The 25,370-nt window shown below is 44.8% G+C and overlaps 2 protein-coding genes and 1 long non-coding RNA gene across 4 annotated transcripts; 2 read left to right on the top strand and 1 right to left on the bottom strand.

The window, feature by feature from the left end:
* Positions 1-5,216: 5,216 nt before the first annotated feature.
* Positions 5,217-6,445, top strand: LOC132662572 (ubiquitin-conjugating enzyme E2 N). The gene has a single exon (XM_060608034.3). It carries the CDS (start codon positions 5,298-5,300, stop codon positions 5,754-5,756), a length of 459 nt encoding a protein of 152 aa, XP_060464017.3. The 5' UTR covers positions 5,217-5,297; the 3' UTR covers positions 5,757-6,445.
* Positions 6,446-14,480: 8,035 nt separating this feature from the next.
* On the top strand, positions 14,481-19,023 carry SCGB2A2 (secretoglobin family 2A member 2). Of its 2 annotated transcripts, XM_060606934.3 has the most exons (3): positions 14,483-15,146; positions 15,531-15,718; positions 18,121-19,023. In XM_060606934.3, the coding sequence occupies exons 1-3, from the start codon at positions 15,092-15,094 to the stop codon at positions 18,157-18,159; spliced, it is 282 nt and encodes a 93-aa protein (XP_060462917.2). In that variant the 5' UTR covers positions 14,483-15,091; the 3' UTR covers positions 18,160-19,023. The 2 variants fall into 2 exon arrangements, with proteins under 2 accessions (XP_078289695.2, XP_060462917.2); XM_078433569.2 differs by lacking the exon at positions 18,121-19,023 and having other exon boundaries at positions 14,481-15,146; positions 15,531-15,790.
* Positions 15,817-25,290, bottom strand: LOC144612975 (uncharacterized). The gene is made up of 3 exons (XR_013550251.2): positions 25,029-25,290; positions 22,243-23,552; positions 15,817-15,922 (listed from the first exon to the last, which is right to left on the bottom strand). It is a non-coding gene; the product is annotated as an uncharacterized LOC144612975 (long non-coding RNA).
* Between the last annotated feature and the right edge of the window lie 80 nt (positions 25,291-25,370).

Here is a 25,370-nt window from a genome sequence, read left to right as displayed (position 1 = left end):
CGACATACAAAACTTCACTGAGTTCTGCCCCCTCCACTCCCACATCCTCACTTCTGAGCTTCCCCTCCTTGCCATCCCCAGGGCTGTCATCACAGTCCAGATCCAGTCCTGTCCAGCTTGGTTTAAGTCTCCTACATGGTTCTCTGGGCTCTGCGATACCCTTCCTGTAGTACATCCTCCTCATCGATGCCACAGTGACCCTCCTCTCAAGCTGTGAATCTCATCTCACTACTATAACCATGAACTACTAGAGGGCATGGGCTTCCAAATGCTATGATATGAGTAAGAAGGCTTTGTGAATCCTAAACTTAGCTCTCAAATCATAGTAGGTAGTTGATGCTACCTCTGGCCGAGAAATAGAAGCTAACAGCTATCTAGTATCATCAATTATTAGCAACGCCTTTAGAGTAGGTGTGTATTTTTAACACATCAGGAAACATGCACACTGAAATAGGTCCCCATTGTGTGAAACGCATTCCATAGTCAGCCTACGAACTATGCTCGGTGGACACAAGGATCATGGAGCTCTTGCAAACTCTGAGAAACGTCCAACTTTTGATGTCGACTCAGCTCCTGATCTCACGGTTTGTGGGTTCGAACTGAGAGTGAGAGAAATCAATAATTCAGAACAACAAATTGTTTCAATCATTATTGTTGTTGATCAAATAGTGAGCACTTACATCTACCGAGCACTCTTATGGGTGGGTCATTATCCCAGAAGGTTTACATGTTCTGTGTCAGTCCCTGCTAGTATCCGGGAAGGGAAAAGATGATTACCACCATTGAATGTGAGGAGGAAGAATGTCTTACTCAAGCGTTCCTCACCCCTGGCTCTGTGTTAGAATCACCCAGGAAGACCTAAAAAGCAAAATGATGCCCAGACTTCCCCCCAGCTGCTATACACACATGTAGATATCTCTGCAGGTAAAACCCATGCAGCCCTCATTTCCTCATCTCCAACTCCTTCGGGTGCCAGCTGCTCAGTGACTAGGGAAGCAGGTGCCACCTGTTGACCGGGAAGAAGGGCAGGACCTCCATGAGACTCCGATGACCCTAGCATCACCACAGTGCTCACCTTGAGAACCTTCTTTTCCTTTTTTAAGTTTTATTTTTATCGAAGTAGTCTCTCCCCGCTACAGGGGGCTCAAACTCATGACTCCAAGATCAAGAGTCCCGTGCTCTTCCCACTGAGTCAGCCAGCCACCGTCTCCCTTAAGACCTTTCCTTAGCTACTTCTGTGGCCCTTCAAGCCCAGTAATTTCAGGTGTATTCATCGGTTACATTGTTATAAAACTAATAAACTCAGGGTCTCATATGGGAACATTCTCCTACATGAGCTGCTGATCAAGAGTGTGAAGTTAGATCAAGAAAGACTGTAAAGGCTGGGGCTGGGAGAAGAGAAGTTGAAAGAATTCATGTTTACTGAGGGCAGAGTTTCTGTCTGACATGGGTTCTGGAAATGGGTAGCCATGACAACATTGTGAATGCACTTAATGCGGCTGAATCGTACGTTTAAACATGGTTCAAATGGTAACTTTTATGTTATGTCTACTTTACCAAACACCCACACGCACCCACGCACGTATACGCACATGTGTGCATGCACACACAGACTCCAGAAGCTATAGCTCTCTGAGGCAGGAGAAAGATAACTAAATGGGAGCAGGCCTGTAATGCAATCTCCACTGGACATACTTCCCCAGAGGGGCTGAACCTCACACTCAAATTATGTCTGGGGTCAACTCTCTGTTGGATTTGCCTCCTAGATTCTTCTTGGTTGAGATACATCTAATTTTCCAGAAACTCTGACTCGAACTCACAACTGAGGTACACTAAGTAGGAAGGATTGATGTGCACAGAGTCTTTTGACTTTGTCCTTGAGGCTTCTCATTGTCCCCCTGAACACAGATGACCACTCTCTGCCCAGGGACCCCCTCCTCCTAGGCTTCTCCCTACATCCATCTTCCTCTCTATGACAAGGTCAACACTCTGAACACAAAACTCTGCTTTTGCCATTGCTCACTTCGAGCAAACGTTCGAAGGTTCTCCATTTTATAGGATATGAAGTTTAATGTCTCTCTTCTGCAATTAGCGTATTCAGGCCTGTATAATAATCAAAACCTCCTATGGTTCCAAGACTGAGATTTCTCCTTTTTTTCTCTCCTTTACTACTACTTTCTCTGCCCCCCAGCAGCTAACCATAGTTTCTGACAGAGCTGGGGCCTAAAATGAGGAGAGACAAGAAGACAAGAAAGTTCTTAACTGACTCATACTCTTTTGCAATTAGTCCATAGTTTCTGGGCCAGGCAGCTCTTTCTCCCATGGATTCTTTCATGGATCTTCAGAAAACCCAGATTACCGAGATCTCTTCATCTCTTTATGGCTTAAAAAAACATTCAGAGTAAAACAAAGAGCTCTGGAAAAATTAAAAATATGACAGCTGGAAAAAAATAACGAGTTGAAGGACAAAGCAGAATCTTGGAACAAAAATAATGTATGTATTACGGAAACAAATAGAGAACACAAATGTTGGAGAAAAGAAAAGCATGTGAAAGCATAAGTCCATGAGACCCAGCTCTCAGGTTTCCAGAATGACACAGATCATGGTGGGAAGAAAATCAAAGAAAGACTACAAGAAAATTTCCTATAAATGAAAAATACGAAATTGAGTATCTCACTCACTCCTCACATCGAAACACATTTCTGTGATTTTTTTTTTTTTTTTTTTTTTTTTTTTTGGACATCACTCAAAGAAAGGTATTTCTTTCTGAAGGAAATACTAGGTCATATCCAAGGATGGGGAATAAAAATCCATTCAACAAGAGACTGGAAGACACAGGAGTAATAGTAAAAATTCACAGGCTTAAACCTTTCATTGTATATGAATGGAGTTCTCTGTGCAGCCAAATGTCATTTAAGCATGAAGATGACTGGAGATTTCCGAAGTGCAAATCTTCAAAAGTTTTACCTCCATTGAGCTTTTTCTCAAAGGGCATGGGAGGATATGCTTTACCAAAAAAGAGTAGATGAGGAAAGATAAGGCAGGGGATCCAGTCAACACAGGCTGTAACACAGGTTTTAATGAATGAATCAATAGAGAACAGTTAACAAAATTGCGAACACGTCAAAACCAGGAGACGCAGTGAAAGAAGTGGTAGCTGAGTATGAGGCTACATGGTGTGGATACGGAGAGACATGGCTCCAATGCTTCTCAGTGGAAGCCGTTTCTCACTGTTCTCCTTTTTGAACAGTGCTTCCTTATCCCTATTTTAAAATGCAAATTTGGAAAAACACAGGACGTTGTTAGACATGAAAAGAAAGGACGGGCTAGAAAAAGAGGGGCCAAAGAAATGGTCAGGTGGAAATTTGGCAAGAAATAGGTTGTGACGTGGCAAATTATCTCAGGTCAACTTGGAATGTACACTGTACCAAACTTAGGAGCAACTTGTGTCTTTTATGGAAAGAATTAATGGATTTCCTTAAGGAACTCATGATCAGGTCAAAAGACAAGACAAAAGAGGAGTGAAAAAAAGATATCAAGTATATTCCTGGGAGGGAGATTCTATCATAGAAATCAAAGGCCTGTAGACATTCACCAAAGAACTAGACCCTTATGAGCTACGCATTCTCCCTGAAGGCAGACTATAGGAGGAGGCCGATGACTGAGTTGGATTTTGAAGGAAAACGAGGATGTGGATGACAGAATGAAGCCAAGGTCCTCCGTGACCAAGAACAAACTTGGGCAAAGCCCTGGACATGACATGAGACTGAGCTCTGCTCACCAAACAACACAGATGCTGACGCTCCCACTGGCACCTGTCTGCACTGGGGCTCTGCTCACTGTCCACCTAACGTGACGCTACCTAGCACTACTGATCTTTCACTACAAAGACAACTGTTTTTAGATATTTCTCTAGCACTAGATTTCTGAATCAAGGCCTTATTGTCAACTGAGGCTGAAAACTTCTTGTTTTGAGTAGACCACCTGAGCATCGGCTAGTCTCTACCACTTGATGCCAGTGGCATACCCCTCACCCTGTGGGGACACCCAAGACATCTCCCGACATTGACAAATGTCCACAGGTTTGGGTGGAAGGAGGGAGTCAGTCAGCTTCAGTTGAAAATCCCTGTCTTCCCAGTGGAAAAGCTTTATATCAGTTCTCCCATGTCCCTCTTGTCATGCCCCCTGAGAACCAGAGGTTCACAGTTGTGCTTGCTTATGGTTGGCAAGAAAATCTTGGCACATAGTGGAGGGAAAATTACTAAGGCAATCTAGAAGATAATGGTGTAGATATCTAATGAGCTGTATGAACTGTCCCACGTGTGTTGGGAGTAAATGGCTAACCACATGTCTCTTGGAAATGTCAAGTTGTGTAAAGTTCAGGGTTTTGGTGAATGAGCCAAGGAGAATTAACTGCAGGCAACACCTGATCCTGGCGTGGCTTCCAAATCCGGTGTGTAGCCTCAAGTCATGGGATAGATCCGGGTTACGTTGGATCAAAGTTCAGTTGGATCAAGGTAATGGTTACTTCTAAGGAACAGGGAGACTGAGGTGGCCCAGTCCATGGAGGGCAGGGGCTCACACTTCCTCCTGCACTCCACATCCCTCTCCCTATTGTGACATCAAAGTCCTCATCCAGGACAAGTGGTCCAACTTTCACACTGTGCAGATGACATGATACTCTATATTGAAAACCCAAAAGATTCCACCAAAACAACTGTTAGAACTGATCCATGATTTCAGCAAAGTTTCAGGATACAAATCAATGCACAGAAATCGGTTGCATTCCTATACACAACAATGAAGCAACAGAAAGAGAAATCAAGGAATCGATCCCGTTTATAATTGCACCAAAAATCATAAAATACCTACCAATAAATCTAACCAAGGTGAAAAATCTATACACTGAAAACTATAGAAACCTTATGAAAGAAAATGAAGAAGACACAAAAAATGGAAAAATATTCCATACTCTTGGAGAGGAAGGACAAATATTGCTAAAATGTCAATGCTACCCAAAGCAATCTACATATTCAATGCAATATCTATCAAAGTACCACCAGCACTCTTCACAGAGCTAAAACAAGCAACCGTCAAATTTGTATGGCACCAGAAAAGACCCCGAATAGCCAAAGCGATCTTGAAACTTTAACCAAGGCAGGAGGCATCACAATCCCAGACTTCAAGCTGTATTACAAAGCTGTACTCATCGAAGTGGAGCCCTGGACTTCCACTCGTGCGTGAGGCGAGCGGAGCCAGAAGTCGAGACCAGAGGCCGAACTCGGGATCTGACAAGATGGCCGGGCTGCCCCGCAGGATTATCAAGGAAACCCAGCGTTTGCTGGCGGAACCAGTTCCTGGCATTAAAGCAGAACCAGATGAGAGCAACGCCCGTTATTTTCATGTGGTCATTGCTGGCCCCCAGGATTCCCCCTTTGAGGGAGGGACTTTTAAACTTGAACTATTCCTTCCAGAAGAATACCCGATGGCAGCCCCTAAAGTACGTTTCATGACCAAAATTTATCATCCTAATGTAGACAAGTTGGGAAGAATATGTTTAGATATTTTGAAAGATAAGTGGTCCCCAGCACTGCAGATCCGCACAGTTCTGCTATTGATCCAGGCATTGTTAAGTGCTCCCAATCCAGATGATCCATTAGCAAATGATGTAGCGGAGCAGTGGAAGACCAACAAAGCCCAAGCCATAGAAACAGCTAGAGCATGGACTAGGCTATATGCCATGAATAATATTTAAAATCGATCTGATCATCAAGTGTGCATCACTTCTCCTGTTCTGCCAAGACTTCTTCCTTTTTTGTTTGCATTTAATGGACACAGTCTTAGAAACATTACAGAATAAAAGCCCAGACATCTTCAGTCCTTTGGTGATTAAATGCACATTAGCAAATCTATGTCTTGTCCTGATTCACTGTTGTAAAGCATGAGCAGAGGCTAGAAGTACCATCTGGATTGTTGTGAAACGTTTAAAGGCAGTGGCCCCTCTCTGCTTTTATTCATTTCCCCAATGATGGTTAAAGTATAAAGCACTGTGAATGAAGGTAGTTGTCAGGGTTAGCTGCAGGGGTGTGGGTGTTTTCTCTTTATTATTTTTTTTGAGGGGGTGAGAGGTAGTTTTAATTTTATGGGCTCCTTTCCCCCTTTTTATGGTGATCTAATTGCATTGGGTAAAAGCAGCTAACCAGTTCTTTAGAATATGCTCTCTAGCCAAGTCTAACTTTATTTAGACGCTGTAGATGGACAAGCTTGATTGTTTGAACCAAAATGGGAACATTAAACAGACATCACAGCCCTCACTAATAACATTGTGACTTTGCTGTCAAGTGTAGAATCCTTCCTTCAAAAAAAGCTTGTGACCATTTTGTATGGCTTGTCTGGAAACTTCTGTAAATCTTATGTTTTAGTAAAATATTTTTTGTTATTCTACTTTGCCTTTGTACAGTTTATTTTACTGTGTTTCATTTTCCCAATGTGACAATCGTATTTAAAAATTAAAACTGATGGAACATTCTGTTTTGGTCTTCACCATCTGACAAGTCGAATGACAAGAGGTGGATTTTGCCAGTTTCTTTTCACTAATACAAACTTGTGTTAAGATATCACTGAATGGAGCATTTATAAGCTGGCCCTGAGCATGCATAAAGCATTGGTATCTGATATTTTTTTTACCTCCTAGAAATTTGAAATAAATGTGTTTGTGTTGTCTGATTAGTTAGATGATCATTGGTGTCTTGCCATGATGTTTGAAAATTACTGTACAGGAGAGTCACAGCAAAGCAGCCGTTGTGACTGGCTTTGTGTAGGACTCACATGTGCCACATTTGTTTGTCTGGCATTTCGGTTATGACCTTTTTCTTAGTTTTTGTCTGAAAACTTCATGTGTAACCACTGGTGTATGATACTATTAGGAAACACCAATCTGATAATCATTTGGGGTTTGCTGAGGCATTTATGAGTCTTCCTTGTAGACCTGACGAGCAGATCTCAAGCAACAGCTTGCATAAGTGTCATCCGAAAGGTTTCTTCCTTTGTGAGCATCAAATCCTCAGTTCATGATTCTTACTTTCATCCTTCAGTATTTGCTCTGGGAGCTATTGTTTGATATTAAGTAATTTTTTCTGCATTGACAGAGTTCCTCCCCTCAGAAAAACTGTTCTTTCCCACCCGTTTCCATATCTAATTTCTGATCCTTATTATTTTTAAGCCATCAGTGTAGCCAGTCCTAAGTATGTAAATGTTAACCTGCGGGTTGGAACCTTTGTCTCTTGCAATTTAAGGTAATGGATATTGTAGCCCATCTGAATTTCCCCTACTCTTTATTCTCATAACTTCTGGAGTTTCTTCAGGATGTGGTGTATTTTATTGTGCTCCTATGTAAGATGAAGAATTATCTATTAAAATTACATTTCAACATAAAAAAAAAAAAAACAAAGCTGTACTCATCAAGACAGTCTGGTACTGGCACAAAAACAGACCCTCAAATCGATGGAACAGAATGGAAAACCCAGTAATGGACCCACAAACGTATGGCCAACTAATCTTTGACTCAGCAGGAAAGAATATCCAAAGGAATAAAGACAGTCTCTTCAGCAAGTGGTGCTGGGAAAGCCGGACAGCGACATGCAGAAAAATAAACCTGGACCACTTTCTTACACCAGACACAAAAATAAACCCAAAATGGATGAAAGACCTATATTTAAGGCTGAAGCCGTCAAAATCCTCGAGGGGAAAGCAAGCCAACCTCTTTGACCTTGGCCGCAGCAACTTCTTACTCAAGACATCTCCGGAAGCAAGGGAAACAAGCAAAAATGAACTATTGGGATTTCATCAAAATAAAAAGCTTCTGCACGGCGAAGGAAACGATCAGCAAAACTAAAAGGCAACCGACGGAATGGGAGAAGATATTTGCAAACAACGTAACAGATAAAGGGTTAGTATCCAAAATCTATAAAGAACTTCTCAAACTCAACACCCCAAAAACAAATCATCCAGTGAACAAATGGGCAAAAGACATGAATAGACATTTCTCCAAAGAAGACATCCAGATGGCCGACACGTGAAAAACTGCACAGCAGCATTCATCATCAGGGAAATACAAATCAAAACCACAGTGAGGTACCACCTCACCCATGTCAGAATGGCTAACATTAACAACTCAGGCAACAACAGATATTGGCGAGGATGCGGAGAAAGAGGATATCTTTTGTATTGCTGGTGGGAATGCAAGCTGGTGCCGCCACTTTGGAAGTCAGTATGGAGGTCCCTCAAAAAGTTAAAAACAGAACCACCCTATGACCCAGCAATTGCACTACTAGGTATTTATCCAAGGGATACAGGTATATTGTTTCAAAGGGACACATGCACCCCAATGTTCACAGCAGCACTATTGACAATAGCCAAAGTATGGAAAGAGCCCAAATGTCCATCGATGGATGAATGGATAAAGGAGACCTATATTGTGTATATATATATATACAAAGAAGATATATATATTGTGTGTGTATAATATATATAAACCCAATGGATTTTGCTCGGCAATCAAAGAGAATTAAATCTTGCCATTTGCAACTATGTGAATGGATCTAGAGAGTGTTATGCTAAGCAAAACTAGTCATTCAGAGAAAGACAAATATCACATGCCTTCACTCATACGAGGACTTAATATACAAAACAGACGAATATAAGGGAAGGGAAGCAAAAATAATACAAAAACAGGGAGGGAGACAAAACATAAGAGACTCTTAAATAGAGAGAACAAACAGAGGGTTACTGGAGGGGTTGTGGGAGGGGGCATGGGCTAAATGGGTAAGGGGCATTAAGGAATCTGCTCCTGAAATCATTGTTGCAGTATATGATCACTAAATTGAATGTAAATTTAAGACAAATCAATTAGGGGCGCCCGGGTGGCTCAGTCGGTTAAGCATCCGACTTCAGCCTAGGTCACGATCTCACTGTCCGTGAGTTCGAGCCCCGCGTCGGGCTCTCTGCTGACAGCTCAGAGCCTGGAGCCTGTTTCAGATTCTGTGTCTCCCTCTCTCTCTGACCCTCCCCCATTCATGCTCTGTCTCTCCCTGTCTCAAAAATAAATAAAACGTAAAAAAAAATTTTTTTAAACAAATCAATTAAAAAATAATGCTTAAAAAAGGAGAGAGGAGAAAGGAGTCTTCATTCAGGAACACAAAGAAAGTGGAGGTAGCACCAGAATGACAGGTAGATGACTGGTTTTAGTGTTGGGTTTGATCCCTGACTTTACTAAAGAGTCAAATGTAAACGTGCTTCTCTCTCGAAATAGATCTAATGATAAAACATGTAATATCATCAGTAGAATCTTTGTATAAATTCAACATCTGCCCTGAAAAGCAGTTACACAACAATTAATTAAGCACCACTCTATCGCTGCCATCACACAATGGCCAGCAATGCACAGGCAGTGCCCTCGGGGAGCCTAACAGAGAGGAGGGACCATGGGATCGGGATTCTGAAGATGTCAGGGGAGAGCTGCTCCCAGAGTGCCAAGGGGTGTCGACAAGGGAGATCCCTAGAGATTCAGGGCCCAGGGAAGGGCAGAAGTGGGCGGGCTGTCTTGGATGTGGCATCAGGAGTGAATGAGGAGTTTCAACCCTGTAGGACTGAGGCAAGGACAGTGGGGAGGGGAGTCCACAGGGAGCAAAGGCCTCCAGCAGAAAACTGGGTGGATGGCGGAGGGGGGCGGTGCACACAGAATTCAACCTGGAGTTCACATAGGGCAGTAGTGTGAGTCAAGATCACCAGAAGCCATTGGAGCCCTAAAGTGGACGTCCACAAGGGTCAAACCAAGGAGGTCGTGTCAGGAGCTATCTCTCAGTCAGAAACACCAGGCTCCTTCCCTAAGGAGCTCTGCCAACCATAAGCGGTGTGCCGTTGGTCAAGTTACGTGACCTCTCTTGTCCCATTATCTACATATAAGGAGAAATGACACGCGCTCCTCATGGGGAAGGGTTGGGGGACAGGATGTGACCTCCAGTTGACCCATGAGCTGGACCCTGGAAACTGGGGGCTCCTCACCCACCTGCCCTGTTCTTGGAATGTGGGTTCCACTTAGCCCTATTCCACCCCAGAAGCTGCTCCAACGACAATGCCTTGAGACACTATGATGTCGTGTTGAGACCATCTGAACTGTGTTCAGTGTGACTGAACCCACTTACTGCCTCTGTACAAAGTTTCTGACTCTGGACCATAGGTGTGGAGATCTACCCATCTTTTTTGTCTTTACTTTAGTTTTTCTAATTTATTTTAACGTTTATTCATTTTTCAGACACAGAGCACAAGCAGGAGTGGGGCAGAGAGAGAGGGAGACCCAGAACCTGAAGCAGACTCCAGGCTCCCAGCTGTCAGCACAGAGCCCCACGTGGGGCTCAAACTCACGAACCATGAGATTATGCCCTGAGCCGCAGAAGACCTGAGCTGAAGTCGGACGCTTCACCGACTGAGCTAGCCAGGTGCCCCTCATGTTCAGTTTATTTATTTATTTTGAGATAGAGACAGGGGGAGAGAGAGCACCGGCGGGGGAGGGGCTGACAGAGTGGGGGGCACAGAGGAGCCAAAGCGGGCTCTGTGCTGACAGCAGAGAACCCGCAGAGAACCCAACGTGGGGCTTGAACTCACAAACTGTGAGATCATGACCTGAGTTGAAATTAGACGCTTAACCAACTGAGCCACCCAGGTGCCCTCCTGTGTCGGTTCCTTTGTTCATTAAACCTGGAGTGGCCACCTTTTCTTCTGTCTCTCCCTGCCCTCTGCATATAGGGACTGGTCTCCGATTATACCCGAGAAACCGGAGAAGAGATTGCCACCAATGGAGGGTGACCACACATCTCAGTTTCCTCAGGAGAATCCTGGTTTATGCTGTTGTCCTGGCACTCCATCCATTTTGTGACCTCTTTCACACTCCAAAGCATCCCCATTTGGCCAAAAAATTTCATCATCACCCGACGCATTGTGTTGTCATCCGATTAAAGGAGGTTTGTACCAGGGCCTTGCATCCAGTGAGTGTTCACCATGGTTTGCTATTCATGTTTTCTTAATTTTTTTAATTCTTTATCTATTTTTGAGAGAGAGACAGCGAGACAGAGTGCAAGTGAGGGAGGAACAGAGAGAGAGAGGGAGACACAGAATCCGAAGTGGGATCCAAGCTCTAAGCTGTCAGCAAAGAGCCCGATGCGGAGCTTAAACTCACGAAACTCAAAATCGTGACCTGAGCCGAAGTCGGACACTTAACCCACTGAGCCACCCAGGCGCCTGCCCCCACTTTTTAAAAAAAAATTTTTTTTTACTCTTATGTTTTCTTGAATTTTAAAAACGGGTAATTGTTCATTGCCTTGGGCCTTGAGAAGATTAATAAACCAACCGGATGTAGAATATGTTTGACAGAGACTACGTGTAAGTTATGTCTCAATGAAACTCTTCCAGGAAGTCAGGACAGTATCCAGTAAGCATGGATCAAAATACCGTGCTCTAGGCTCAAACGTAGGATTTTGCCTGCGCTCTGAACATGATCTTCTCCAGATCTTTCAGAGAATGTGAAGTTGAAGGAAGTTTCCAGGGGTCTCCAATGGTCCTAGACATCCAAAGGTTAGCATAAGGCCTTTCACCTTTTTATGAAATTAATCACTGGCGGCTGACAGGTACATGGCACCAGCTCTGTGCCCAAACCCGTTCTAAGGACATATGACAACCCCAGGATGTTCCCATTGTACAAAGAGACACAGCTGGGAAATCTCCAGACCAGGATTGGCCCAAGGAGAGAGGTGTACCTGGAAAGGCCCAGGTAATGTGAACAACCCACCTTGCACTGCCATCCAGATGGCTCCAAGGCCAGCACCTTTCTGAAAGTTTCTGGCCCATGGAAGTACCTTCCCATCCAAGTCTTAGACTTTGGCATGATCTTACCGAAGAAGAGCTTCACTTTCAAAAAACATGCCGGAGGTTAATGTCCCAGCAGCCTTGGAGGGGAGGGGCAGAACCAGTGTTACAGAATCAATGGGCAAAAACATATGGGTTATCATGTCCCTAAATACCGTCAAGTGGATCAGTATCAGAAACCTACAATTTAAAAATGCCTAAAGACCATCTAAATGTCAAAATAACTCCTTCCTAGGCTTTGGTGCCAATGCGGGAATCACTGGGGATAAAATGGCTCTCACAGACTGTTGTCACTTTTATTAAGTATGGCAAAGCCTCAAATGATCAACTTGGTGTGAGTACATCTCAGGTCTTGCATGAGCCCAAGGACAGGCCAAACATAATTGTGTCGTGCCACATACTTTCTCTCTCTCTCCCACAACACAAGGTATTCACAGTGAAATAGGTACCTGTGCAAATTCACCCACATACCATGGTTTGTCATAATAGGTGATCAGTAAGTGTCACCCAAACACCGAAGCTGAAGGCTAATTTCTGAACTTCACTTGGGGACTTGAGTGAAAGCTCCTTCGGGGAAGAGAAAAAAAGTCAGGCTGCCTACCCAAGCATTGTGGTTTCTTCTATTTCTCCTTGTAACCACTGGCTCGCAAATGAGTCCTTTGTGGGCTGAGTTATTGTTATTTGATTCACCTAAGAATGATCATCATCTGCTGTGGAGGAAACATCGAGGTAAAACAAAAAAATACACCTCTTTCTTGTGGGCACCAAGCACGCGAGGTGGGATTGTAGCCTCGCTGAGCTGGGTATGAAACCTCTGAAGAGACCGGCATCCCAGCAGGTAACAGGGCAAGTCCCTAACAACTGGGGCACCAGGGAGAGTCCCCATTTTGTCCTAACCAAAATGTCTCCCATTTCATCAGTAAAGTCCTTCATTTGAACATTGTCGTTTGGAATGGAGATTGGCAGCAATGGTCAACTGGGCGAGAAAGTACACACAGAAGAACATAACCTTCTTCCCTATTGCTAGCCTGTGCCTAAAGGAGTATTTTTCTTGGCAACTTATGTTCAGGCTGAACGATGGGAAGAAACGAGTCCCAGATCATCTAAACAGCAAACACGGCATTCACAAATAATCAACTCATCTGTCTGGCTCACTCATCAAGTTTCTTTTCTTTCTTTCTTTCTTTTTTTTTTTTTTTTTTTACTTGAGCCAACCTAGTTTCTCTTGTTCCTTTCACCTTCATATCATCTCCACATAAACTGATATGGCTTTTCTAGACTATGAGGCTGTCCTGTCTCTCTCTTGACACCAAGAGGCACACCACCCTCGCTGTCATTCTCTTGCCCAGTACCAACTGCTCTAGAGAGAACCTCTGTACCTGCTGTGCTCTCTGCCTAGAACACCCATCCCAAGATCTTCCCCTTGATAATCATTGTCCACTCATCTAGCTATAGCTGGCCTGGCCCTCTGTACAGGATGCTGCCCCTCATGGCTGTTTTGTTGTTCCCTACAAATCACTTTCTGAAGTCACTCATTCAGTTATGGGCTTTTTATTTATGGTTTTGTGAACATTTTTTGAGCCTGACGCAGGGCTCAAACCCATGAACTGTGAGATCGTGCCCTCAGCCTAAGTCAGGCACTTGACCGACTAAGCCATCCAGGCGCCCCAGTTAGGGGCTTTTTGTTGCCTCCCTTGTAAGAGGTAAGCTCCACAGGAGCAAGGTCCTGGTCTGACAGCTGAATCTGGGGCATGCAGCACAGAATCCACTCATGGGGGACGCTCATGGTTACCTTTGAACAATGGATGTTTTGGTGTTTTTTTATTGTTGTTTTTTTTAATGTATAAAAATTTATTGTCAAATTGGTTTCCATACAAAACAATGGATGTTTGGATGGATGGATGCTTGCGTGGATGGATGGATGGATGGATGGTACCTCCCATTTATGCATGATTACCTTGTTCTAAGCCCGGCAGTAAGTTCTTTACAGAGTGTCTGTTATCCTTGCAAAACCAGGTGTGGTCTGATTTATGCGCATTTTAGAAATGAGGCAAAAGAAGCTTGAAATAACCAGCAATTTAACTTGCCCTAAGACACTTCATGACTAGGTCCTGCATCCAAGATTTAAACCCACATCTTGGGGCGCCTGGGTGGCTCAGTCAGTTGGGTGTCCAACTTCAGCTCAGGTCATGGTGTCACAGTTTGTGAGTTTGAGCCCCGTGTCATGTTGGGCTGGCTGCTGTCAGCTCAGAGCCTGCTCGGTTTCTCTGCCCCCTCTCCCCCTGCCCCTCCTCCCGCTCATGCGAGCTCGCTCTCTCTCTCTCTCTCTCTCTCTCAATCCCTCTCTCCCTTTCTCAAAAATAAACACTGAAAAAATACAATAAATCCACATCTGCTTGAGCCCAGTCCTTACCACCATTCCTCCATTCAGCACTGCCTCTGCTGAGCGATCAGGTGCTTTGCTTTCTTCATCCTTTGAACCAATGGGGAAAAAAAAAAATCCCAAACAACTAAAAGAAAGATTATTCATAGATTCAGAATAGAATGAATTTATGAAATTTAGTTAATGAATTGAGATAGTCTTTGTACAAACAGCCTTTAGAGAAAGTTAGACATTGTTAGGATTTGCTAAACGTCCAGGCCCTTGTCAAAAGTGTCTATGGACACGGGAAGTCTGCCCTCCCGAGGAGCTGTCTGGTATTGCACCGAGCCCAGCTGCGTGGTGAGCCCACAGGAACACAGGATATGAAGCTTTCCATCTGTTGAAGAAGGAGGACAGGTGGAAGGAGACTAATAAAGACCGCAACAGTAATAAAACAACAAGGATGACCACACAGGTGCACTCTGTCGTCGTTTCATTAGCTAGCAAGCACTTTTGCATTGATTTCATCTAAAGCCATGTTATCATTATGGCAGTTCCAAAATAGTTTTGAGTCCAACAAGCTGTCTCCTTGGTTTCTACAAACAGGGCACAGGCTGGCTGGGCTGATTCTTGCTGTCATTTCCTGGCCCAGTGCCACGTTTACTGTGTGACTCAGTCCCTCACTTCGGGGAGGGCTTAAGGTGATGGCCGGGAGAATAAAAGGAGGAGTTCTAGGTGCTCAGCTCCCAAGTGAGTTCTTTCTTCTCTGCCACGTCGGACTGACCGGCTAACGCCAGCTGCCCTCAACCATGAAGCTGCTGAGAGTCCTTGTGCTGATTGCCCTCCCCCTTTACTGCTTGGCTGGTGAGTTCTGTGCAGCAAGGACAGGTTCGGGGCTAAAGGTGGTGTCAGGGCCCTCTGGAAGACCTCCTGTTCCCCAAATTCAGGCCAACAGGCTCCACCTCATTTCTTCAGTGTCTTTGTTTTTCATGGTTATGTAGTGTTTGGCTTCTCTGGGCTGTGGAGGTAGTGCAGGGGTGGAAAGGGAGCACAGATATTTTCAGGCTTAAGGAAACCCTAGGTCCTGAGTTTACTCTCTGAGAACTGAGAACTCAAGACCATTCACCATCATCTTTCTGAAAGTATGAGTCTACTGGGACGCAGATTGGATGACCAACATCCTAGGTGCTCCCAAAAAGGGGCTTCAGGGCTACGGAACTGAGATCGCTTTTATGTGTTTTCTTTCAGGTTCTGGATGCCCATTTCTAGAGGAAGTGGTTAACAAAGCAATCAGTCCTGAAGTGAGCGTTAGTGAATACCAAAATTTTCTTCAGGATTTTGCTCAGACTACTGATAAAAAAGAGGCCTTGGCTGATGTGAAGCAGTGTTTTCTCAACCAGTCAAACGAAACTCTGCACAACTATGCACAGATGATGGTAATTACAGTTTCTTCTGATGTGCTTTCAAACCACGGGGCAGGGACTAGTAGGCTCTACGTTTGTCACTAATGATGCCAAAGCAGGTGTTCAACGTGCTTTATTTTATTTCAGTGAATGTAATTGTGGCTGCATGTGAGTACTCTGACATCAAGAAAGCCAGCCAAGGTCCCAGTGCCGATTTGCCTCTGCGCTTCTTGGAATCTTTAGTGAATGATAAATGAAAAAGGCAAATGAGGGACAATATTCACATAAAGGCTGAACTACCCTTCAGTATCCTAGTACACACTCACACGTCCACACACAAACTTTCTCTTTTTTTCTTTTTTTAAGTTCATTTATTTACTTTAAGGGGCAGGGGGAGAGAGCACGCATAGAGGAGGAGCGGACACAGGGAGAGAGAGAGAATCTTAAGCAGGCTCTGCCCTATCAGTGCAGAGACAGACGTGCCTCAATCTCAGGAACTGGGAGATCATGACCTGCCAACTGAGCCACCCAGGAGCCACAATATTTTTCTTTTTTTTTTTTTTATTCTTTATTTATTTTTGAGAAAGAGACAGAGAGACAGAGTGCGAGTGGGGGAAGGATCAGAGAGAGAGACACACACACAGAATACAAAGCAGGCTCCAGGCTCTGAGCTGTCAGCACAGAGCCCAACGTGGGGCTCGAACTCATGAACCACGAGATCATGACCTGAGTCAAAGTCGGATGCTTAACCGACTGAGCCACGCAGGCACCCCTCATTTTTTTTCTTTATTTTGAAAATTTTTTTCTTGCTTTTTATTAAGTACACTCTCCACCCAACGTGGGCTCGAACTCACAACACTGAGATCAAGAGCCACAGGCTCTCCCCACTGAGCAAGCCGGGCATCTCCACACTCATTTTCTATCAAGGTAAAACACATCTGATTCTCAAGAAGTCCCTTACTTGTAGAAGTGACCGGCAACAATGATCCCCTTCTTCGTAGGAACAAATAATAAAATGTTCATGAGAATGTTTTAATAGAGTCCAGAAGAACCCATTATGAAGAGGATTCTGTACCTCTTACTAAAAGAATTTAAAGTGTGCTTTCAAGCAATCAAAATTTGTCAGTATAAATGATGGGATTCCTTGACTATTAATTAAAGACCCCATAGATGACAAGGACAGATCATGGGTATGAATCTGCCTTGGGGGATGGAATTGTTGAAAACAACAAGCAGTGTTTCGTTCTCCATAATGTATTCCCTATCTTGATACTCCTATGGAAACATTCCAGGGTAGACAATTTAGAAATACTGCCAAAGCTAAAGCTAAAAGTGTTTATCACTCAGAAGAGCCAACATGGATGAACCTTGAGGACCTTATGACAAAGGAAATAAGCCAGCAAAAAAAAAGACAAATATGTTGCATGAGTTCATTCATATCAGTTTTCTAGAGTAGCCAGTCTCCTAGAAACAGAGGGTAGAATGGTGGCTTCTAGGGGTTGGGCTGGTATGGAAAATGGGGGTTGTTCAGTGGGTATAGAGTTCAACAATAGCAAGACGAAAATGTTCTGGAGATTGGTTACACCACAACATACATAGACTTAACGCTGCAGAACTCTATACTTACAATGATGAAAATGGTCAATTTCATCTTATGTGTATTTAGCATAACTAACCACTTTAAAAAGTGAAATTCCCTTCAATCAAGGATAATGGGATGGGGTTTTATGTTGATGTTTGTTTTGAAGTTTATTCACTTCGGAGAGAGAGAGAGAGAGAGAGAGAGAGAGAGAGAGAGAGAGACAGAGTGTGAGCAGGGGAGGGAGGGCAGAGAGAGAGGGAGACACAGAATCTGAAGCAGGCCCCAAGCTCCGAGACGGCAGCTCAGAGCCCATGGGGCTCGAAACCACGAACCGAACCGTGAGATCATGACCTGAGCCTAAGTCGGACGCTTAACTGACTGAGCCACCCAGGTGCCCCTGGAATGTTTTCTTTGAAAATGTCGATTAGACCGATCGCTTGGAGTGCACATCTCCACTGTTTTGTACGTGTCAAAGGTAAAGGTCTCGGTGTCAGACCGTTTTCGGTATTTCTAACACGTAAAGCCACGCCAGAACTCAAAAACTACCCATTTTCTTGTATTTGGGCTGAGACTTAACGATTCTTTGTTGAAATAAATACACCCTGATAAATATAGGGATCCCTGATGGGGAAGAGATCTGGAAACACCAGCACCTGTTTGGCATCAGTAAAGTCTCCTGATCGTTACCATGAGAGACGAGATCACTCTGATCTTGACTCGAGCACAATCCTTCTTGGATACCAGATGTGTGTGGACAAATCCTAGAAGCCAAGAAGAAATGCGCGTTTTTCAACTCTTGACTTTGGAACAGAGAGCTGAACATCGGAGTGATGTCTCTGTGTTTGTTTTCCAGCAAATAATGTATTCCAGTACATGGTGTGTCATTTTTTAACTTTCCCCAAGACCGGAGACCCCGAGGACTACAGAGAATGGTCAGCAACTGACAGCCGGTGAATATAAACCACGACTTTTCTTCTTTCTCTTTTCATCTATAAACTGCAAGACAACTGTTGAAACCTCAAATACATTTTCATTTCAATAAAGCATCTGCAAATGGAAAATTCTTTTCATGTGATGTGATCAAAATGGAGGCTGTGGAGAGCCTCCCGTGCCTGAGCTCACGCCCACACACACGCTCATAGGGAACTGTTCCTTGGAGAGCACATGGGTGAAGGACTGAGGAATCTGAAAAACGCTCTGTTCCTTCCCACGTGTAGCACAACAGGGGTCCTCACTCCAGAAATGTGCTTTTCCATCCTCGTGGCCCCCATTTTCCCTGGGACTATCTCTGAAGTCCTCAAGACCTAGGCTCTGCTGATTGGGCTGCATGCAGTACCCCTGATCCACTGGTGCGGCAAGGCCCTCCTCTCAGCCCTCTGCACCTGACCCGAGTGAGTGGGGTCAGGAGTAGAGCCAGGGAGAGATGTGACTTATCCAAAGCAGGGGTGAATCCTGGCTTGATTTTATTTATTTAATTTTTTTAATTTTAATTTTTGAGAGACAGTGAGAGAGAGGGGGGGGCATGAGCAGAGGAGGGACAGAGAGAGAGGGAGACAAAGAATCTGAAGCAGGCCACAGGCTCCCAGCTGTCAGCACAGAGCCTGACCGGGGGCTCCAACCCATGAACCATGAGATCATGACCTCAGCTGAAGTCAGATGCCTGACTGACTGACTGAGCCACCCAGGCGCCCCATAGAATTTATTTGTCTTGTAATGTTTATTTATTTATTTGAAGAGAGAGAGAGCACGAGCAGGAGAAGGGCAGAGAAAGGGAGAGAGAGAGAAGCCCAAGCAGGTTTGGAGCTGTCAACACAGAGCCTGATGTCGGGCTCAATCCCACCAACCCTGAGATCATGACCTGAGCTGAATCAAGAGTCAGACACTTAACTGACTGAGTCACCCAGGCCCCCCCACCAAAATGTTAGAATTTCTTTAAAACAATTAACCAAAAGTGACTGTCATCATAATGAATATAGACCCATGAACCAGAGTGGAGCATACTCCTCTTTATACCAGTGCAGTTGTAAGGTATGGTATTTAATACAGTTTTTATGGAAACTGGCCAAAAGGACCTAAGACCTACAAAAGTCATAATGGATCCCTGTCATCTACCTTCTCCCACACTCCTCAAGGTCAGTGACTCCATTAGGCCCAGGCTAATGGACCCTTGTCCATTTCCACATCTTAAAAGATCCCCCCTATTACACACACACACACACACACACACACACACACACACACACACACATTTATTAAGAACTCATGGGCCATACTCAGTTCTCAGTGCTTTGGGTGTGTCCTCAGTGGGGAAGAAAGCCCACCCCTCTCTCTGCCTCTCAATACTGGGAACCTCAGTCCACCCTCTCTTTCTGTTTTGGACCATAAGAGGAGAGGAAAAGGAAGACATTTGGCCATAGGAACTGGAGATGGACACATAGATATGCAGAAATTTGCTTCTGTCCAGAAGGACCCTGGCCCATTTCATGAATGAGTCTACCCAGGGAACAGAGCAAATTTCATGCAAGAATTGATAATGAAGATGATTGAAGGACTGGGGCAGCAGAACGGGAAGAGGAAGGATGCCCGATGATTAATCGTTGGAAAAGATAGTACTAAATCTAGAACTAGAACAGGAAAAAGAAAAAAGGAGATTGTATAGAAAAATAAATCCAGTAGTACATCGACGAATGTGCTTAAGGGTAAAGGTATATGGATGTTCTCCTCCTGCATTACACCATTACACCATTTGTGTAACTCTGAAGTTATTTCCAAGGACAAAGTTAAAAACTGCATTCCTGAGGCAAAAACGTATTGTGATGAGCACAGACTCTTCATTCTTTCCCTGATGATGAACGATGTTGAGCATCTTTTCATGTATCTGTTGGCCATCTGGATATCTTCTGCCCATTGACAAATGGGATTATTTATGGGTGCCTAGGTGGTTCAGTCATTAGGCATCTGACTTTGGCTTAGGTCATCATCTCACGTTCCATGGGTTCAAGTTCTGTTTGGGTGTGCCCTGCTTCTCTCTCCACCCCCCACCCCCCCACCCCGCCCCATCCTGGGATTCTCTCTCTTTCTACCCTTGCTTACTTGCATTTTCTGTCTCTCTCAAATAAATAAATAAATAAATAAATAAATAGATAGATAGATAGATAGATAGATAAATAAATAAATAAGATTATTTGTTTTTTGTGGTGCTGAAGAGAATATTCTCAACAATGTACTTTCCTCCTTTTTTTTGGTCTTTAATAGAGCTTTTTCTGAGAGGAGTTTGAGATTCACAGCAAAGTTGAGCCGAATGCACACAGAGTTCCCATAGATCTCCTACTCATGCATATGCACAGCCTCTCCCACCGTCAACATCCCCACCAGATGGTACGTTGGTTACAACTGATGGGCCTCTATGGACACGTCCTTATCACCCAAAGTCCATGGTGTACATTCGGGTTCATTCTTGGTGTCGTACACTCTATGCCTTTTGTGAAATGTATGTGATGTGCACCCCCCCCCCCATTACAGTACAGAAGAATTTCATTGCCCTTAAAACCATCTGAGCTCTGCCTGTTCGTTCCTTCCTCTCCCCAACCCCTGAGAACCACTGCTCTTCTCAATGTCCCCATAGTCTTGACACTTCCAGAATGTCTGCCACTGAATGCAGAGATCCAGTAAAGCCCCATGTCCCTTAGAGACACTGGAGCCACTCAATGGGAGAAGTCTGGGTTCCTGAATGACTGGATGTGGTCACGGTGCATCATGGACAAGCCACTGGGAGCACCCTGCTCTAGGTCAATGTAACAATTATTTAGAACGTCCAGCAAGGTGGAGCAAGTTGTCTATGACATTGTCTAGAAACACTACCTCATGGTGATCACTAAAAGCAGTTGACTTTTATTCCACTTCATGGTCATATTTTTTCAGTTTATTTATTTATTTTTAGAGAGAGCATGCTTATGCAAGTGGGAGAGGGGCAGACAAAGAAGGAGAGAGAGAGAATCCCACACAGGCTCCGCACCGTCAGTGCAGAGCCCCACGCGGGGCTTGAACTCACGAAACCATGAAATCATGACTTGAGCCAAGATCAAGAGTCAGACGCTTAACCAACTGAGCCACCTAGGCACCCCAGAGTCAGTTTTAAATTCGCAGGGGCACCTGGGTAGCTCAGTCGGTTACGCGTCTGACTGTTGATCTCAGCTCAGGTCATGATCTCACGATTTCGTGAGTTGTAGCCCCACATCGGGCTCGGTGCTTACAGCCTGGAGCCTGCCTGGGATTTCTCTCTCCTCTCTCTGCCCCTTCCCTACTTTTACTGTGTCTCTCTCTCCCTCAAAATAAATAAATAAACATTAAATTTTTTTTTCAATTCTCCACAGACAGTGCACCCATTCTTTGGTTCGCTGTGGGAGCACACAGCATCTTCCCCGTCCTGGCCAAGTGCCTTGTACTGAGCTGCACTAATAATAAACCACCATGTTTTAACCCACTGAGATCGTAAAAAGTAAGTAAAAAATTGAAGATATATATGCATTTTGGAGGTAAAGGAAAAAGATCAGAGACTCTAAAATGACCTCTGCAACCAAATGGAATAGATTGCCACTTTGCACTATCTCTGAACAGTGTATTTTCCAAAAATACACAACCCGAAAAACTGACTTTTTGTTTTAAGTTTTTTTTTTTTTATTGTGAGAGAGAGAGAGAGAAGAGAGAGTCCAAGTGAGCAGGGGAGGGGCAGAGGGAGAGGCAAAGAAAGAATCCCAAGCAGGCCCCGCGCTGTCAGTGCGGAGCCCGTCATGGGGCTCAAACTCACAAATGGTGAGATAATGACCTGAGTCAAAACCAAGAGTCAGATGTTTAACCACCTGAGCCACCCAGGTGCCCCTAAAGAATTACTTTTAATTGCATTTTTAACACATACGAATATGCAGTGTGCAGCAATCCATAAATCCTGTTTTACTCTCTTTTCAGTTTCTCTCACCTCTTTGGTCTTTACTCAGACGTCTCTCTCTCGGTGAGAAAAATCTTTGGATTTTTCCGCGTCTCCCCATGTCGGGCTCAATAGAAGACAGCTGGTTTTACTTAGTTGCTTCGGTCTTAAACGTTGCAACATCACATGTCCAGAAGCCAGATTGCATGGGGATGAGGAGTGAATGGAAGGTTAAAAAGCGAACGCGCATCGTCCAGGGTCTTGTGATAGCTGCTCCGCACGTTGGGCAACAGAACCTAAGTGTGTTATTTTCTGGAATGTGTTCCCTGAAATAACTGAAGACCGTACGTGTTTATGGAAAAACTAAGAGAACTGTCTGACCAGACTCTAGAAAGTGCTTCCACCAGGAATGCTCGTTTTTCAGACACTTCACACTCTCTCCCTCACCTCCTTCAGATATGGGCTGAAACATTACGTCCTCAGTGAGGCCTTTTCCTTTCAGTCTGCTTTGTGATGGTCAAAGCCTGTTATCGATAGTGCCGCTATCGACTAGGAGTGCCTGGGGCACTCACTGGGCCCAGGGCCACTTGCTTGATGGTTCACAGACACATTCTAACTGGAGCTTATGTGGTAACTAGTCCAACCCTGCAGTTCTTGTTGTGATTGTAAGGAGCGCCTCCATAAAACCACCCAGGGAACCTTAAAAAATGAGGTATATTGCCTCACAGTTGTGGAAGCTAGAAGTCCAAGATGGAGATGTTGGTCGGGCCAGGCTCTCCCTGAAAACTCTAGGCCGGGACCCTCCCTTGCCTCTCTCTAGCTGCTGGACACTGCTGACAATCCTTGGGTTTTCTGGCTTGCAGACGCATCACTCTAATCTCTGCCTCCACCTTCCCATGGTCTTCTCCCTCTCTGTGTCCCAGTTTCCATCTTATCATCACATTGTTAGGCCACCTGGTGAGGCCCAAGTCCCCAGGGTACACAGACACACTCTTGTCAGGTAGGACTTGCCAGGGGTTTAAAGAGCTTCTCCCAGGAGCAAAGGGCAAAGGCCACATCTTTCTTTGGGTAAGGTGAGTCCTTTACTACACAAACTTCACTCTGTAAACAGACTCTCCACGTGGTGGAAAAGATGACCACCAGTAGCCCCAAATCGACAGTCTCTCTATTTAGCGGCTGCAGTGGACAAAACTTCTTTCTTCTAATGTCCAAACTTCAGTTCTAGAGAAGTTACATAGTTTGGCCCTGCTTGGATCACACGGTCACCTTTTGAGCCAATTACTGTTGCCAAACAATCATGGAGTATCATGATTGCCCAGATTGGGTTTATGGGTCCATGCCAATGGCTGTGGATTCAAGGTCTATAACCAGGGAAAAAAAAGGGAATGAATACGGTCAGGACTTGGTCAATAAATACCAGCTTCCCCGGTCTTTGTCCCCACTGCCAACTTGAGACCAACCAGGGAGAGCCAAACATGTTCCCCTAAGCAATCAAATAGGATGCCTACTTCCGGCGAGCCCGCCTCCAGCTTCCCCCCACCAATAACTTCCAGTCAGAGCACACCTGACATTTTCTCCCTGCCTGTCATTGAGTCCCTGCCAAACACAAGCAATGGTAGCTGATTCCTCGGCTATAGCAAGCTCTGAATTAAAACGGACCCTGGAGCAGAGGCTGGCCTTCTTCAGCTCTGGGAATCAGAGCATCACACCAAACCTTTACCTCGGGCTTTTGTCTCTGGTGCCTGCCTACCCACCTATCCGCAGCCACGTGCAGTTCGTTTCAGCCAGTGACAACGTCACCTCTTTCTCTTCCTCTGAGGAACATAAAATCAGAATGTGAGTGTTTGACAGTAACTTTGCTATAGGGGTGGCTGAATCTGCTGTAATTTTTAAGAAGAGCTTGTATTGTGTTTTTTGTTTTTGTTTTTTTTTAATGTAAGCTCCGCACCCAACATGGGCCTCGAACTCACGACCTCAGGATCAAGGGCCGCATGCTTCCCAACTGAGCCAGCCAGAAAATACAAGCCAGGAAGCTTGTATTCCTAATCTTCAATAGTAGCAAATTGCTTTTGACACAGCTCTGCCTTGTGCATTCATTTCCTCTACACTGTTTTTCAATCTTTTTTTTTTTTTTTTTTTTTTTTTTTTTTAGTTTATTTATTTGAGAGAGAGAGAGAGAGAGAGAACAATCCGGGGAGGGGCAGAGACAAGGGGAGAGAGAGAGAATCCCAAGCAGGCTCAGCACTGCCAGCACGGAGTTCAACGCGAGCCTGTCCACCAACCGTGAGATGATGACCTGAGCCAAAATCAAGAGTTGCAGGCTTAACTGACTGAGCCACCCAGACGCCTCACTAAGGAACTTCTAATGATGGAAGACACAGAACTAGTCACTCTTCTTTCCTGGGGAAGTGGAGGTAAGGGAATGATAAACATAATAAACATAATAATAATAATAATAAATAATGGCATAACAGCAGCCCCGTGTTAATTAAGTAATTTAAAGTTTAAAAAATGTAAACTCCTATTGGAAGGACGCTGGTATTAGGAATGGGGGGGTGGTGGGGGGATTGGTCAGAGCCTTAAAGGAACTCTCTGGGGCAGGCTGGAGAAAACGTGTCAACAACCGCAAAAAGATAAGGGCACAGGTGGTTTAAGCAAGGAATGTAGCACTGGGCTCCTGGAAGCTCCGAGGGAGTTCGCTGGGGGTTTCAGACGCTTCAGTGCGCCCCTGGCACGGAACCGGACCAATTATAGTTTATTTTCTTTCTGTTCTTTACGAAAGGTTAAAAAGAAAGACGATGAAAAAGAAGAGATTTCAACTGAAACGAATTAACTACCAAGCCTGAGAAACACCTCGGGCCGACAGGAAGGATCTCCGCGCGCGCAGCACTGCTTTTCAATCTTCGGTGGCAAAACCTTGGCACCTCACTTCGCGCATTTTGCCACCAACACCCCGCGTCCAGCCCCAAAGGAGTTAGAGGAGGTTCCCCGAAGCCCACCAGGAAGCTCAGGTGGGTGGAGGGCCAGCGTGGTACCCGAGCCGGGAGCCAGCCTGCTGGGGTCCTGCCGGGAGCCCAGACGAGGGCACAGTTGCGAGGCGCTTGCGCGGCGGCCCCGGGTCGGGGCTTTACGGTAATTGCGCGGCGCGCCGGCCCCGCCTTCGTGCGCAAGCGCGGGGC

The sequence above is a fragment of the Panthera onca genome, chromosome D1 (assembly GCF_046562875.1).
Source record: "Panthera onca isolate mPanOnc1 chromosome D1, mPanOnc1 haplotype 2, whole genome shotgun sequence".
Lineage (NCBI taxonomy): Eukaryota > Metazoa > Chordata > Mammalia > Carnivora > Felidae > Panthera > Panthera onca.
This window is presented reverse-complemented; position numbering and strand designations above follow the sequence as displayed.